Source organism: Lactuca saligna, chromosome 8, assembly GCF_052625555.1.
Source record: "Lactuca saligna cultivar CGN05327 chromosome 8, ASM5262555v1, whole genome shotgun sequence".
NCBI lineage: Eukaryota > Viridiplantae > Streptophyta > Magnoliopsida > Asterales > Asteraceae > Lactuca > Lactuca saligna.
The window spans coordinates 37,725,129-37,742,451 of NC_136424.1; the positions used below are offsets into that span (position 1 = coordinate 37,725,129).

Below are 17,323 nucleotides of genomic sequence, written 5' to 3' on the forward strand. Positions count from 1 at the left end.
ATATCGTTGAAATCAATGCTCTCAATGTTTTATCTTTTCACACAATTGGATATTAACTTTTTTGTTTAGTTTAAAAACATGCAGGCGAAAATGCGTCGGCTGTGGATAAAAAATGTTGTGCCGGACAACAAGCCAATATATGGTTTAGGGTTTAGGGTTATATAGTTGAAATCAATGCTCCCAATGTTTTATGTTTTCACACAATTGAATATTAACTTTTTTTTTGTTTAAAAACATGCAGGGATGTGCATGATAACCTTGACGGACTAGAGTTGGGTTAACATGCTTTGAGGTTTCCTAATCAAGAGTCGATGCTTAACGACCCAAGGGATGTGCATGATAACCTTGATGGACTAGAGTTGGGTTAACATGCTTTGAGGGTTATATCGTTGAAATCAATGCTCTCAATCTTTTATCTTTTCACACAATTGGATATTAACTTTTTTGTTTAGTTTAAAAACATGCAGGGATGTGCATGATAACCTTGATGGAGTAGAGGTGGGTTAACATGCTTTGAGGTTTCCTAATCAAGAGTTTATGCTTAATGACCCAAGGGTTGTGCATGATAACCTTGATGGACTAGAGTTGGGTTAACATGCTTTGAGATTTCCTAATCAAGAGTTGATACTTAAAGACCCAAGGGATGTAGATGATAACCTTGATGGACTAGAGTTGGGTTAACATGCTTTGAGGTTTCCTAATCAAGAGTTGATGCATAACGACCCAAGGGATGTGCATGATAACCTTGATGGACTAGAGTTGGGTTAACATGCTTTGAGGGTTATATCGTTGAAATCAATGGCCTCAATCTTTTATATTTTCACACAATTGGATATTAACATTTTTGTTTAGTTTAAAAACATGCAGGGATGTGGATGATAACCTTGATGGACTAGAGTTGGGTTAACTTGCATTGAGGTTTCCTAATGAAGAGTTTATGCTTAACGACCCAAGGGATGCGCATGATAACCTTGGTGGACTAGAGTTGGGTTAACATGCTTTGAGGTTTCCTTGGGGGCGTTAAGCAACAACTCTTGATTAGGAAACCTCAAAGCATGTTAACCCAACTCTAGTCCATCAAGGTTATCAAGAGTTTATGCTTAACGACCCAAGGGATGTGCATGATAACCTTGATGGACTAGAGTTGGGTTAACATGCTTTGAGGTTTCCTAATCAAGAGTTGATGCTTAACGACCCAAAGGATGCGCATGATAACCTTGATGGACTAGAGTTGGGTTAACATGCTTTGAGGGTAATATCGTTGAAATCAATGCTCTCCATATTTTATCTTTTCACACAATAGTATATTAACTTTTTTGTTTAGTTTAAAAACATATAGGGATGTGCATGATAACCTTGATGGACTAGAGTTGGGATAACATGCTTTGAGGTTTCCTAATGAAGAGTTGATGCTTATCGACCCAAGGGATGTTCATGATAACCTTGATGGACTAGAGTTGGGTTAACATGCTTTGAGATTTCCTAATCAAGAGTTGATGCTTAACGACCCAAGGGATGTAGATGATAACCTTGATGGACTAGAGTTGGGTTAACATGCTTTGAGGTTTCCTAATCAAGAGTTGATGCTTAACGACCCAAGGGATGTGCATGATAACCTTGATGGACTAGAGTTGGGTTAACATGCTTTGAGATTTCCTAATCAAGAGTTGATGTTTAACGACCCAAGGGATGTAGATGATAACCTTGATGGACTAGAGTTGGTTTAACATGCTTCGAGGTTTCCTAATCAAGAGTTAATGCTTAACGACCCAAGGGATGTGCATGATAACCTTGATGGACTAGATTTGGGTTAACATGCTTTGAGGTTTCCTAATCATGAGTTGATGCTTAACGACGCAAGGGATATGCATAATAACCTTGATGGAATAGAGTTGGGTAAACATGCTTTGAGGGTTATATCGTTGAAATCAATGCTATCAATCTTTTATCTTTTCACATAATTGGATATTAAATTTTTTGTTTAGTTTAAAAACATGCAGGGATGTGCATGATAACCTTGATGGACTAGAGTTGGGTTAACATGCTTTGAGGTTTCCTAATCAAGAATTTATGCTTAACGACCCAAGGGATGTGCATGATAACCTTGATGGACTAGAGTTGGGTTAACAAGCTTTGAGGTTTCCATGGGGCGGTAAGCATCAACTCTTGATTAGGAAACCTCAAAGCATGTTAACCCACCTCTGGTCCACAAAGGTTATCAAGAGTTTATGCTTAACGACCCAAGGGATGTGCATGATAACCTTGATGGACTAGAGTTGGGTTAACATGCTTTGAGGTTTCCTAATCAAGAGTTGATGCTTAACGAACCAAAGGATGTGTATGATAACGTTGATGGACTAAAGTTGGGTTAACATGCTTCGAGGGTTATATCGTTGAAATCAATGCTCTCAATCTTTTATCTTTTCACACAATAGGATATTACATTTTTTGTTTAGTTTAAAAACATAAAGGGATGTGCATGATAACTTTGATGGACTAGAGTTGGGTTAACATGCTTTGAGGTTTCCTAATCAAAAGTTGATGCTTAACGACCCAAGGGATGTGCATGATAACCATGATGGACTAGAGTTGGGTTAACATGCTTTGTGGTTTCGTAATCAAGAGTTGATGCTTAACGACCCAAGGGATGTAGATGATAACCTTAATGGACTAGAGTTGGATTAACATGCTTTGAGATTTCTTAATCAAGAGTTGATGCTTAACGACCCAACGGATGTAGATGATAACCTTGATGGACTAGAGTTGGGTTAACACGCTTTGAGGTTTCCTAATCAAGAGTTGATGCTTAACGACCCAAGGGATGTGCATGATAACCTTGAAGGACTAGAGTTGGGTTAACATGCTTTGAGGGTTATATCGTAGAAATTAATGCTCATAATATTTTATGTTTTCACACTAGTGAATATTAACTTTTTTGTTTTAGTTTAAAGACATGCAGGGATGTGCATGATAACCTTTATGGACTAGAGTTGGGTTAACATGCTTTGAGGTTTCCTAATCAGGAGTTTATACTTAGCGACCCAAGGGATGTGCATGATAACCTTGATGGACTAGATTTGGGTTAACATGCTTTGAGGTTTCCTAATCAAGAGTTGATGCATAACGACGCAAGGGATGTGCATGATAACCTTGATGGAATAGAGTTGGGTTAACATGCTTTGAGGGTTATATCGTTGAAATAAATGCTCTCAATCTTTTATCTTTTCACACAATTGGATATTAACTTTTTTTTTTAGTTTAAAAACATGCAGGCGAAAATGCTTCCGCTCCGGATAAAAAATGTTGTGCCGAACAAGAAGCCAACATAGGGTTTAGGGTTTAGGTTTAGGGTTTAGGGTTTAGGGTTATATTGTTGAAATCAATGCTCCCAATATTTTATGTTTTCACAAAATTGAATATTAACTTTTTTGTTTTAGTTTAAAGACATGCAAGGATGTGCATGATAACCTTGATGGAGTGGAGTTGGGTTAACATGCTTTGAGGTTTCCTAATCAAGAGTTTATGCTTAACGACCCAAGGGATGTGCATGATAACCTTGATGGGCTAGAGTTGGGTTAACATGCTTTGAGATTTCCTAATCAAGAGTTGATGCTTAACGGCCCAAGGGATGTAGATGATAACCTTGATGGACTAGAGGTAAGGTAACATGCTTTGAGGTTTCCTAATCAAAAGTTGATTCTTAACGACCCAAGGGATGTGCATGATAACCTTGTTGGACTAGAGTTGGGTTAACATGCTTTGAGGGTTATATCGTTGAAATCAACGCTCCCAATATCTTATGTTTTCACATAATTGAATATTAACTTTTTTGTTTAGTTTAAAAACATGCAGGGATGTGCATGATAACCTTGATGGACTAGAGTTGGGTTAACATGCTTTGAGGTTTCCTAATCAAGATTTGATGCTTAACAACCCAAGGGATGTGCATGATAACCTTGATGGACTAGAGTTGGGTTAACATGCTTTGAGGTTTCGTAATCAAGAGTTGATGGTTAACGACGCAAGGGATGTGCATGATAACCTTGATGGACTAGAGTTGGGTTAACATGCTTTGAAGGTTATTTCGTTAAAATCAATGCTCTCAATCTTTTATCTTTTCGCACAATTGGATATTAACTTTTTTGTTTAGTTTAAAAACATGCAGGCAAAAATGCTTCGGCTCCGGATAAAAAATGTTGTGCCGGACAAGAACCCAACATAGGGTTTAGGGTTTAGGTATAGGGTTTTGGGTTTAGAGTTATATCGTTGAAATCAATGCTCCCAGTATTTTATGTTTTCACACAATTGAATATTAACTTTTTTGTTTTAGTTTAAAAACATGCAGGGATGTGCATGATAACCTTGATGGACTAGAGTTGGGTTAACATGCTTTGAGGTTTCCTAATCAAGAGTTGATGCTTAACGACCCAAGGGATGTGCATGGTAAGCTTGATGGACTAGAGTTGGGTTAAAATGCTTTGAGGTTTCGTAATCAAGAGTTGATGCTTAACGACGCAAGGGATGTGCATGATAACCTTGATGGACTCACTACTAGAAAACAGCCCTTTAATGACGTGCAAACGATGACATGCGGTGATTTACGATACGCAAAAGCATATGCCCTAAAAATAATGTCATATCTTCTAAAATTTGAAGGATAGAAGACACGCTTTTGTGGTGCCCTAAAATTATTGTCCAACAAAAAAAATTAAAAACACGGAGGGCACCGATTTAAAAATGGGTGTCGTCTAGGAATGCCGCTTTATATTTTTTTATTGAAAGGCGCGCTCTCTTCTTTTGCAGTGGGGGGAAACGAAAATGCCAAAAGTTTGAAAGGCCGCCATTGTTATCCTCTTCCTTATTTCCATCTTTCTTTTCTATCTCTCTCTATCTATCTATCTCCATCTCTATCTCTCTCTCCCTCTCTCTGTTTCTTTCTTTCTCTCTCTCTCTTTATATATATATATATATATATATATATATATATATATATATATATATATATATATATATATATATATATATATATATATATATATATCACTCTAATACCCAAAAAAAACCCTAATATCATCACCAATCCTATAATTTTATTTAGTTATGCTATCGATGGGTTGTACAGTTGCCGAAAGGGGGCCGACGACGATATCTTGCCTAATGGTTTCAAACACCCACCTGAGAGACAATTGTGTAATTAACATAATTTTGTTCGGATTAAATGGTTTCACAGCTACTCGAGTGTTACAACTCAATTGAGGAGTTTCTTTTTCCTTATAATCCCCCAATTTCTGATTGTTTTATAGAATGTAGTTATTGTAATCTACTCGGATGTTGATCAAACCATAATTCTACATCGATTACCTAGTGTAAGGGTTTTATGTTCTTGTCTATGTGTGAAGATTTCATACCTAATTTCTCCTTCTCGGTTTGATACTCGCCTTGATGCTACTAGCTAGGTTTCAGTTTTAGGTCTGTACCCGCTGTTCTCTGTCAACTCCGATCAAAACCCACCGGCCATCCACCCTCGATGTCACCTCCTTTGCCGGTCACCAAGAATCAGTAGACGCAGATAGCTGACAACAAGAAAAACACGAACAATAGAATCCCCACCCTATCAGACTGCTATACATCTCTGCTTCAAGATATCCCATCTCAATGAAAGTGATTCAGGCCTCACTCCTCTCTCATAGAGATTTAGGGTTTTTTGGTACAAGTTATCGACTAGGACACCGACGACTTAGGGTTTTTTCATAAATGTTGTGTATGTGCACTTCGATTGATCCAATGACGAATCCACAATGTTTGGTTTGGAAAATGTAAAACAGAGGTAACGTTTGTTTCTTTTTGAGTTCATACAGATGAGAGAATCACGTCATCTGTCGATTCTATCATCTCACAGCGTTGGTAGCCCCTTCAGGCGGTTTCTCCGGTCACTGGCTCACTCTTTAACACTTAGGTACAATTTTATTCTGATTTCTTCTTCTTATACTGCTTCTGTCTTTTGTAAACACAATTTTGATTCATAAAATATCTGTTATTCTTTCTACTCAATTTGCAGTTACAGATTCTGCTCTTTCAGCTCACAATCGTAAGTGGTATACAGTTTCACTGAAGCCAAGTTCCCTGTAGTGAATATGATGGTTGTTATCATAACTTCATAATCACAAAAGCCAAACAAATTGTTATATTTTTACATATCTATTCAGGGCACAAGAATTGGGTTCTTTGTGTTGCAATGGTGGGAATTAGAAAACAGTTGATTTATTAGTTTTACATATTTATGCTTGCTTGTGCTTTGTTCAATGATTGGTGTATCCTAATAAATTCAAAAATATATTGAGCTTTGTAGTCGTCATCCAGAAATTAAGTGGGCTCAGAGAGAGGATAAATTTTATATCACAGTTTTATTGGCGGATACAAAAGATGAAAAAGTGAATCTTGCTCCTGAAGGTGTTTTTACGTTATCTGCTTCAGCTGGTCAGCATGAGTATGATCTTAAGCTTGAGCTTTTTGACAAAGTTAATGTAGAGGTAAGCAACCATTTATATTCTAAATTACTTTATTATATCATTATGTCATTTTACTATATACTATATCTAGATTCAAATATATTCATATTTAAACTCCATTTATATTCTAAATTACTTTATTATATCATTCATTAGGCATGGAGGGTACCTAAAGTCTTGCGTCCTTTATATGATCTCCAACTGTTCTCACTCAAAAAAACAACAATGATGGTAATACAACATTTTAAATCCATAACGTTTCCAAATATACCCTTATGTCATTTTACTTAATTAATAAAAAATTGAATATGTGCAGGCTTTACGCCAGCTAAGGCAGATCGCTCTAGAAGCTTCAAAAACCTCATTGATTTCAACATCTTCTGATTCTTGTGATTGCAGCTAAGACAATCAGGTATAAATATAATTATGGTCTTTCTTATAATCATTTGTACTTTACTGGCATATTCTTGCGATTGCAGCTTGTTGAACATGTTGTTACATGCTTAATTAAAATAGTAGAAAGAGTACAAGAATCCAGTGAAATGCTTGATGAACTTTCTAAACATGGATTGATTCATCAAGTGGCATATCTTATAGACCTGATCAACCATACCACTCTATCTTATTCTGTTCATACCGTATGTCCATCTTCTTCTATTTTTAGCAATTTTTTTTCCAATCTTTTTTAAGAACTCTTGTGTATTTTTATGTAGGGTTTAATTGGACTACTTGTTAAACTTACTTCTGGTTCTATGGTGGCTGTGAAGACACTTTTTGATCTTAATATATGTAGAATTTTGAAAGAGATCTTTTCAATATATGACCTTTCACATGGAGTCCCTTCCCCTCGAACAATTGATGGACATTATAATCAAATGCATGAAGTTTTGAAGTTGTTGATTCAACTTCTACCCGTTGTATCCAGAAATCAAGAAGTTCCATTAGCTGCAGAAAAAGAAGCTTTCTTGGTGACACATCCTGATCTTGTAGAGAAATTTGGGAATGATTTATTACATGTCTTGATCCAGGTTGGTTATCATTTGTCAATCATGTTGTACTGATTTCTTGCTAACTTTTACAATTTCCATGATATACCCTTTCTTTTCTTCTCATTTCTGAACAGGTTGTTGATTCTGGGGTGGATTTATATATCTGTTATGGGTGTCTATCTGTTGTTGACAAGTTACTTTATCACAGTAACTCTGATATGCTTCCTGATTTGCTTAAAAGCACCAACATTTCAAGGGGACATAATCTTGAATTCTTGATACTCAACTATACTTTTTTCTATCAAATTTCTCTTCAGTTTTAATGGTTTCATGTTGGTAATTTCTCAGGTCAATTGATTATACAATCCAGATCTGTTTTTTCTTAATATTTTGCTTTAAAAAAATGATAGGTATATAAAGCCACTGCCAGCTGAATCAGAGACGAAATTTGAATTTGAGAACATGATAATAGGACAGGCTATACCCTCCAATTTTATCCCTCACATTGAGAAATGTTTCATGGAAGCTGCCAATTCGTAAGTGTTCTTATTATTATTAATCATACTTCTGTTTGTTTTATTACCTTTATATCTTTTTATAAAAAAAACTCAACTTCTTTTAATTGTATATGTGCAGGGGTTTTTTGATTGGATTCCCAGTTGAAAATATTTGTGTGGTTATGACAGATGGTGCTTCTCATGCTGTGGTTATGACATAGCAATGTTCAGTGAAGGGGGGTATTTTGGAGAATGGACACTTCTTGGTGAATACGTTGATTCTTTACATATTGTTGCTTTAGGTGATGTAGTTTGTGTAGTTTTAACAAAGGAAAAGTTTGAATTGGTTATTGGCCCTGTGTTATAGACCTTACAAGATGGGTATAGGTAAGAAATCCCACAATAACCACAAAAAGGTACTGCCAAGTTTCAAATTCTTTATTAACAGGAAATGCTATAAATAGAATTTGAGTATTAAGTTCAAAAGATGGCTGAATGTTTCAATAATATGTCTTGAAGCATTAAGTTCAAAATATGGCTGAATATTTATGGAATGCTATGATAGGCTCAAGTATATGTGTTGCCTTTTAACATTTGTAGAGCCCTTTTCTCTATTTTATACTTACTCTCTTTCGAATTTTCATTCAATTTTGAACAGGTGAATGCACATAATCTTGTACATGAGAATGGTGTAAATGATTTCCTTCCTCTTGGAAACTTAGAGAAAGTTGTAAAAGAAATTGATGATTAACCACTTCCACTTGTTGATGGGATTGAAGATCAACTTGTGGAGTTTTCGATAGCCATGAGAAGTATGATTGCTTCATTTGGGTGAAATAAAAGTAGGATGCTTTTGTTAATAATAAGGTTCGTGTCTGATCCTTGTGGTTTATGTCACTCATAAGCAGTTGGCAAGGTTTTAAGAGAAGCAGCAGAAGCTAAAGCTGCTGCTCAACCTGAGGCTATAGAATGGAAACACAAATATGAATTGGAAAGAGAAAAGAATCTGTAATTGGAACAAAAATAAGAACAAAAGCTGACAAATGTTTCAATTTTGATCTAAAAATGGGAAAATCAGAAAGCTCAGGGACCATTTTTTTATAATTTACCCTAAAACATATTATTTTCTGCATTTTATTGAATCTTGAAATTCGCACTACAAGAAAAAGACCCTTTTACGACGCGCAAACCATGACACTCATTGATTTATGTTATGTAAAAGAGAGTGACATTAACAAAGTGTCATCTCTTCAAAAAGTTTAAGGATTTACGTCACGCATTATTGCGTGCCCTTAAATTAATGTCTCATGTAAAAAATTAAAAAAACACGGAGGGCACTTTATCTAAAATGTGCGTCCTCTATGAATGTCGTTTTATATTTTTTTTAAGAAACGCGCGTCTCCTTAGAGGGAAAATGAAATCCCCAAATTTTTTAAACCCCGCCTTCTTCTCCCTCGTCTCCACCCCTCACCCACATCCACTGCCTCCAATCCTCGTTGTCTCTTCTAGCCTCAGACTGCTGCGATGCATCTTCCTTCTCGAAGAACTACCAAGAACCCTAATAGACTTGGGACAAATTTTTGATCATTCCTCCTCGATCTATTGAATCGATCGAACCTACCAACACCTTATCTCCTACTAATACTCTCCTATTAATCTTCTTCAACAAATCACCCCCCCCCCCCCCCCCCCCCCCACACACACACACACACACACACAAAAAAAAAAACTCAACTCCAAGTCCTCCTCTTCCTCCGAAGATGAGAATTTCTCCGATTCAACCACCACACACATAAAACTAGCTTGAGTGGAGGTGATTTTTCCGATGGCTTGGTCCGAAGAGAGATGGAGCTTATTGGTGGAGGTGAGAGACGGTGATATCACTCCTTATAAAGGCTTTCTCAAAAATCGTTTTTTCTTCACTTTGCTTCTTACATTCTCCAATCTTCTTCAAATAAGTCTCCCCTCATTTCCTCATCTTCTACAAAACCCTTTTTGTGTTTTGATCTTTATACAAACATGGATACCCAAGATCAGAGCAAAATCACCACCTCTTCAGGCTTTCTCTTCGTTAATTTATGAAATAGTTATTATATTTCTTATTTTGAATTCAATTACTGTTACGAAAATGACATATTTTAATGGTGGTTTGCTATTTTACTTCGATTTTGCAGGGCATATTTTCCATAGATGTGGATGGTCGTTTCAAAAGTCACACCCTAGTTCTAAACATAGGCGAGCACATAAGAAAATCTGTGGAACTATTGAAGGGTATCCTAAGCTAATTGATTCAGAAGTTGTTTCAGACGACGATGCACCGGTTTCTAGAAATCGGAGGAGGGACTGAGAGAATTTGTGGCTTCCTTCGGTTTCTCTTTTGATTATGGTAATGCTAATATTCAGTTTCTCCTCTTTAGATTTCTTTTTCACACATTTGTTCCCATTTGATTTTATGATTTCAGATTTCTTCCTATGATTTTGATTTTAGATTGAGATTTAGAATTCTCAATCTTCGGTTTCTCTTTCAGAAGCTTTGTAATCTTGTGATGGTTGCTGGAGGTGTTTTGTTATGGTTATTTGATAAGTGTTCTAGAAAGAAAGGGATTTGAGAAGCGCACTACATGTGTTCGATGAAATGCTTGAGAGAGCATTGGCTATTGGATAGGCCTATTTGCACCTCCAGGACTGAAGTTAGAAGGAATGATGGCATTGGTGTAAAGATGCATTTGATGGAATAGGAGAGAGAAAGGGATCCACAACTATTTATTCCACTTGGAAAGATTATCAGGTAATTTGATTTCCTCATTTTCCCTTTTCACATATATGCTACTGCTTTGGAGATGTACTTGATAACCGATATGAATTTCTAGCAGCACATGGTAAATGTGTTTTTTTCAACAGTTAGTCGTGAAAAAGATCTAAAATCCAGAGCCACTGATCTAGGAGAAGTGGCAATAAAAATCATATGCAACATTGACAAAATGTAAGCAATTTGACTTTGGTCAATCAGTCAATGAGTATACAAAAATTATGGTTTTGTGAACTAATGTATAAAACTGGATTGGAAGAAATGGTGATACTGAAGAAGTAAAGAATTTTGGTCATAATATTGGTCTTAAACTAAGTGCTTTCTATGTTTTTTATATTACATTTGCATGTGTTTATTTTTTTTTGAAATATTCAATTATGAAACATTTTATTTTAATGCATATCAATACCCATATGAAAATGTTGATCTATTTTCTAATAATTGGGGTTATGTTTTGGTTATAGGTGTTGTATGTATTAATCTGATGGCTTAACACAATCAGATAGAGCATTAGATGGGGTATAGTAAAGTCAATTGGGGTTAAATCAACTTAATATATTCTAATAAGTAATACAATCAGATAAAGCATTGAAAGGCATTATCATCCCAACAATGACAGAAGGTTAGTCATTCAATTGTTTTGTTATGTATAGATTGTCTTTTTTTAAACACACAGTGTAAGATGGTCATTTGTATTATGTCCGCCAAGTGTTCGATGTAATGCCAATGTCAGCACCTATTTTATTGTTTTTCCAGCCTAAATATATTTCATCTATTGCAGTTCATGGGTATTAACCAATAATGTAATTCATAAAGTCATTTTTGCAATAGTTAAAATAAAAGAACATGAAAACATGGTTGTGGTTGACATGTAGGAGATCTTCCAAGTTGAATGGGATCCAAACCATAAAATTTTGATCGTCTCTTCTGTTGATGACAAAAGGCTGGATAAAGGGTATGATGGAGTTTTTGATCAATCATTCTCATCCTGTCAATATTCAAAACCCTAAATAAGTTATGGATTAAGTGTATGAATGGAGTTTTTGATCAAGATGAAGGTCATGAATGCCATGAATTTTTGGATGAAGTCCATGAATGTTTGATCTGGATCGCTGGTGTTGCTGATGAAAATATTCTGGATATGCATTTAAAAAGGATTCTAGAGAATGTGAAATTGTTGTACCTTTTTTAAAGAGAAAGGAGGTGGGATGCTAGTCAGAACTGGGAAGACATCTTGTCTATTGGTGAACAACAAAGATTAGGCATGGTGAGCTTCCACCACATCATTATCATATGTATCAATTACTACGGCTATTGTATTCTTTTTTTTTTTCAAGGCTCACTTATTCTTTCAGAAGCCTCGGTTTGGTGTCCTAGATGAATGAACCAAGTAAGCTAAGCTATCCTCATGTTTATCAAGAATTTGAATTAATGCCATATCATGTTTGTTTCAGTGCTACAAGTGTGGACGTTGAAGAGCACCTTTATCGGCTTGCACGTGACATGGGCATCACAATTATTACATCTTCACAGGTACCTACCTACCTACGCATCTTACTTCTTAACTCACTACTCTCATTTTTATTCACAAAAAAGTTACCCTTTTAATCGCTTTTCTTGCTGCCTCCCTGCTTCTCAGCGTCCTGCATTAATATCATTCCACTCATTAATTAATTTAAATAATATATATAATCAAAACCGAAAAAAAGTAAAATTGTGGGCTTTGTCATCGGACCAATTTCCACGGATATGCTGGTTTAGTTTAAAAGAATTTGAAAATGACCATTTTTCCCTTATATCTATTTGGCACGTGGCTAACCTTGTGGGCTTTGTCATCGGACCATCAGGCATAAGTTAGCGAAAATCTATATTTCTTCAGACAGAAGGTTTCTATTTCTATTTCTGTTTTCCCCAAATTTTTGCACATATCTACTCCGGAGTTGATAAAATCAAATTTTGTTTTCTTTTTCTAGGACTACCCACTCTTTTTGGCTTGCTTGTAACATTTTATGTGGGAACGAAGGTAAAAAAACCATCAATATTCTACACCCTCAAAGGCCCACCATTCTTTTTTAGCGTTTGATTTCGGGCAAAATTGTAATTTTTTGGTAGAATTCAAGTGGTACCCTGTTGCTGCTGCTGCCATGTTTCCAGCTTATTATGAGTTCATACCGGTTACTTTTCCCTTTTGGGGTGGGCCCGCACCAGCAGCTAAAACAGAGTCTCATCAGTTTCTTAAACCCACAACAGTCCACTCTAATACCCCCATCAATTTGGATCAGCTTGATCCAAATTTATATGAAGTATGCAAAGTCATAGCCATCAGCAGCACGTTCCTTTTTTATCTGACTTCACTAGGTAATGTAGTTTCATATACTTCATAGAATGTTTGTATTAGATTTAGTGTATATGGTTACATACTCATATTTTTGTGTTTTTCTCATTTAAGCCATAAAATTTTACTATTTTGGTTTTATTTCCAGCCATTGACCATATATCAAGCAATTCAAATTGCTTCTGTGAACAGTTGATCCTTGAAACTACTGATGAACTATGCATACACTACCTAGGTATTTTTATCACTTTTAAAACCTGATTAGCTTATTGCATATAGATTTTTTTGGACCTGCTATTCCACATGCATATAGAGTTTGTTGGTAGGTTCTAGTAACAATCAGAATATTGACACCTTTATATGTAGTGTGTATTTAAATAGTGATTTGTATGATCTTGTAGGACCTAGATACATTCATTGCAGCTATTATTGTGAGTATTGCCTTCTCTTTCATTCCTGCCTCGTTAGTTGTTGCTATTATGAAGGTAGGCCACTCTCTGGTTGTATTTTTCACATAATTGACAAGGAGTTGTTGTATCTATTCAGACTAGGCTTAGAGCAATGATTGCAAGAGATGAGTTCAGAAGTAGAAGAAACAAGGCTGCAACTATAGTTCAGGTAGTATGGATGAATTATGTTTGTAAAGTATTTAAGAAAATGATTAGAAACAAGGGTGAATTTGTACAGATTAGTTAGCTACTTGCAGGTTGATCTTGAATAAGCGAAGGGGCAATGGATTGTATTTTTTGTATCTAATTTGTTTGTAAATTTTTGTTAGAACTTCTATTGATTTGTTTTATCTTTCTATGGAACGATTATTTGTATGACATTAAATTTATGCAATGGATTCTATTTTTTGTATATGATATTTTATTTTCAATTATGAAACATTAAATACAAATTTAATTTGAAAATAAGTAAATCTATAAATAATTTTTTTTAAACATTTCAAATTATGATACGCAAAAATGTGTGTCATCTTCATTTATGACATGGCCTTTCTTGAAAGGGGCTTTTTTGATACGCATTGCGTTTATTTAACATGCGCGTCGTAAGGTTACAACACGCGAATGCATGCCGTCTTCCTTTATGATAGGGCCTTCCTTGATACGCATTGCGTGTCGTAAACACGCGTCGTAATTGCGCGTCGTAAATGAGCGTCGTAAATGCGCGTCGTCTATAGACGACACGCAAAAGCGCGTCGTCTCTCTTTATGACAGGGCCTTCCTTGACGCGCATTTGCGCGTCGTCTGAGCCTTTTACGACGCGCAATGAGCGTCGTAAAAGGCTGTTTTCTAGTAGTGTCGATCTGTATGTCATGACATCTTATATCATTGTGCAAAAGCTTTACTAGTATCTTATTTGGAAATCTTATAAGATCATAAGAATATTATTATGTGCATCTTATTGAATTTTACATTTGCTCTGTATATCATAACATCTTACCATTATGGCAAAGCTTTACTAGCATCTTATTTTGAACATTTGTAGTTTTTTGACTTACTATTTTCTTAGTAATTGAAGTATATATTCAGAAAACCATTTTTTTCTTTCATTTTTGGTCCAACATTTGCTAAGAATCTTGGAAACTTTGAGCAAAAAGTAGGAGGCTCGGGATCCTTGAAACACTATCCAATTGAGCTTGAAAATGGTGAAAAATCTCAGAGGTGTTGTGGAGAAAATGGGATTTGCTCTCATGTAAGTTTTTGATCAATGTTCAAGTATTGATATTGGTCCGATTTATAAAGTCATACTTAATCTTCTTCTGATGCTTACTATAAGGGTATTTTAGTCATTTCATCGGTTTTATGTCTCATTAGTTACCTACTTAACTTAGTCACTTAACTTATCTAACGATGCCATAATCAGTATGATGCATTTGTTAAGATAAATGAGGTCTGTATGGTGAAGTAAGTAGTAAATGAAAAAAGTTGTTCTTTTTTTGCTCTGAATGAATTGTAAATGACCATTTTACCCCTTTAACATAGATGCATAAATTTCATGCTTACATATTGGGATTTGTTGGTTTATGTGAATCTAATGGTTGCATTATTCAAATTTGTAGGTCTTGTTGACGTGCATAGTGACAAGCAAAGTAGCTTGAGATGTTGTGAAGGTGGGCAACAAGTATTTTTTAGCTCAACTGTTATTTGTTGAAGACTTTCATCTCTTTCACATTTTATGTATTACATTTGTCTAATATTAGAATGAGTATTTGTATGACATTAACTTTTGTGCAATGGATTGTATTTTTTGTATATGATATTTTATTTTGTATTATGAGACATGAAATGCAAATTTAATTTGAAAATTAGTAAATATATATATATATATATATATATATATATATATATATATATATATATATATATATATATATTTATTAAATTTACAATTAAGATACGCAAAAATGTGTGTCATCTTCATTTATGACACGGCCTTTCTTGACAGCGGGTTTAATGATACGCATTGCGTGTCATTAACACGCGCGTCGTAAGGTTACGACACGCGAATGTGTGTCGTCTTCCTTTATGACGGGGCCTTCCTTGATACGCATTGCGTGTCGTAAATGAGCGTCGTAATTGCGTGTCATAAATGCACGTCGTAAATGCGCGTCGTCTATAAACGACGCACACAAGCGCATCATCTCTCGTTATGACAGGGCCTTCCTTGAAGCGCATTTGTGCGTCGTCTGAGCGTTTTACGACGCGCAATGAGCGTCGTAAAAGGCCTTTTTTCTAGTAGGTACTAGAGTTGGGTTAACATGCTTTGAGGGTTATTTCGTTAAAATCAATGCTCTCAATCTTTTATCTTTTCGCACAATTGGATATTAACTTTTTTGTTTAGTTTAAAAACATGTAGGCGAAAATGCTTCGGCTCCTGATAAAAAATGTTGTGCCGGACAAGAAGCCAACATAGGGTTTAGGGTTTAGGTTTAGGGTTTAGGGTTTAGGGTTATATCGTTGAAATCAATGCTCCCAATATTTTATGTTTTCACACAATTGAATATTAACTTTTTTGTTTTAGTTTAAAGACATGCAGGGATGTGCATGATAACCTTGATGGACTAGAGTTGGGTTAACATGCTTTGACGTTTCCTAATCAAGAGTTTATGCTTAACGACCCAAGGAATGTGCATGATAACCTTGATGGACTAGAGTTGGGTTAACATGCTTTGAGGTTTTTAATCAAGAGTTTATGCTTAACGACCGAAGGGATGTGCATGATAACCTTGATGGACTAGAGTTGGGTTAACATGCTTTGAGATTTCCTAATCAAGAGTTGATGCTTAACGACCCAAGGGATGTAGATGATAACCTTGATGGACTAGAGTTGGGTTAACATGCTTTGGGGTTTCCTAATCAAAAGTTGATGCTTAACGACCCAAGGGATGTGCATGATAACCTTGATGGACTAGAGTTGAGTTAACATGCTTTGAGGGTTATATCGTTGAAATCAACGCTCCCAATATTTTATGTTTTCACATAATTGAATATTAACTTTTTTGTTTAGTTTAAAAACATGCAGGGATGTGCATGATAACCTTGATGGACTAGAGTTGGGTTAACATGCTTTGAGGTTTCGTAATCAAGAGTTGATGCTTAACGACGCAAGGGATGTGCATGATAACCTTGATGGACTAGCGTTGGGTTAACATGCTTTGAGGGTTATTTCGTTGAAATCAATGCTCTCAATCTTTTATCTTTTCGCACAATTGGATATTAACTTTTTTGTTTAGTTTAAAAACATGCAGGCGAAAATGCTTCGGCTCCGGATAAAAAATGTTGTGCCGGACAAGAAGCCAACATAGGGTTTAGGGTTTAGGTTTAGGGTTTCGGGTTTAGGGTAATATCGTTGAAATCAATGCTCCCAGTATTTTATATTTTCACACAATTAAATATTAACTTTTTTGTTTTAGTTTAAAGACATGCAGGGATGTGCATGATAACCTTGATTGACTAGAGTTGGGTTAACATGCTTTGAGGTTTCCTAATCAAGAGTTTATGCTTAACGACCCAAGGGATGTGCATGATAACCTTGATGGACTAGAGTTGGGTTAACATGCTTTGAGGTTTCCTAATCAAGAGTTGATGCTTAACGACCCAAGGGATGTGCATGATAACCTTGATGGACTAGAGTTGGGTTAACATGCTTTGAGGGTTATATCGTTGAAATCAATGCTC

General features: G+C 35.6%; 1 protein-coding gene across 26 annotated transcripts; it reads left to right on the forward strand.

Annotated features, from left to right (window-relative positions):
* The first annotated feature begins 5,075 nt into the window (after positions 1–5,075).
* On the forward strand, positions 5,076–13,951 carry LOC145010796 (uncharacterized). Of its 26 annotated transcripts, none has more exons than XR_013663911.1 (18): positions 5,076–5,366; positions 5,453–5,956; positions 6,059–6,088; positions 6,350–6,530; positions 6,666–6,740; positions 6,826–6,921; positions 6,989–7,147; positions 7,223–7,537; positions 7,633–8,034; positions 8,135–8,411; positions 8,654–8,862; positions 10,170–10,381; positions 10,524–10,783; positions 11,269–11,426; positions 11,680–12,071; positions 12,259–12,337; positions 12,778–12,827; positions 12,917–12,979. XR_013663911.1 is itself a non-coding variant. In XM_078969337.1 (17 exons), the coding sequence occupies exons 11-17, from the start codon at positions 12,182–12,184 to the stop codon at positions 13,702–13,704; spliced, it is 678 nt and encodes a 225-aa protein (XP_078825463.1). In that variant the 5' UTR covers positions 6,992–7,147; positions 7,223–7,537; positions 7,633–8,034; positions 8,135–8,411; positions 8,654–8,862; positions 10,170–10,381; positions 10,524–10,783; positions 10,869–10,978; positions 11,269–11,426; positions 11,680–12,071; positions 12,142–12,181; the 3' UTR covers positions 13,705–13,951. The 26 variants fall into 26 exon arrangements, 13 of the variants coding, with proteins under 13 accessions (XP_078825463.1, XP_078825459.1, XP_078825468.1 ...); XR_013663907.1 differs by lacking the exons at positions 5,076–5,366; positions 5,453–5,956; positions 6,059–6,088; ... (1 more) ...; positions 6,666–6,740; positions 6,826–6,921 and adding exons at positions 12,142–12,194; positions 12,652–12,690; positions 13,288–13,374; ... (1 more) ...; positions 13,686–13,757; positions 13,846–13,951 and having other exon boundaries at positions 6,992–7,147; positions 12,917–13,162; XR_013663909.1 differs by having other exon boundaries at positions 5,076–5,956; positions 7,026–7,147.
* Positions 13,952–17,323: the final 3,372 nt, after the last annotated feature.

Excerpts from the sequence above, each read along its gene's own strand:
- LOC145010796 (XM_078969336.1), top strand. Across the intron at positions 13,163-13,287 it reads TTTTTATCTGACTTCACTAG|CCATTGACCATATATCAAGC; the intron begins GTAATGTAGTTT and ends TTTTATTTCCAG. Across the intron at positions 13,375-13,540 it reads ACTATGCATACACTACCTAG|GACCTAGATACATTCATTGC; the intron begins GTATTTTTATCA and ends ATGATCTTGTAG.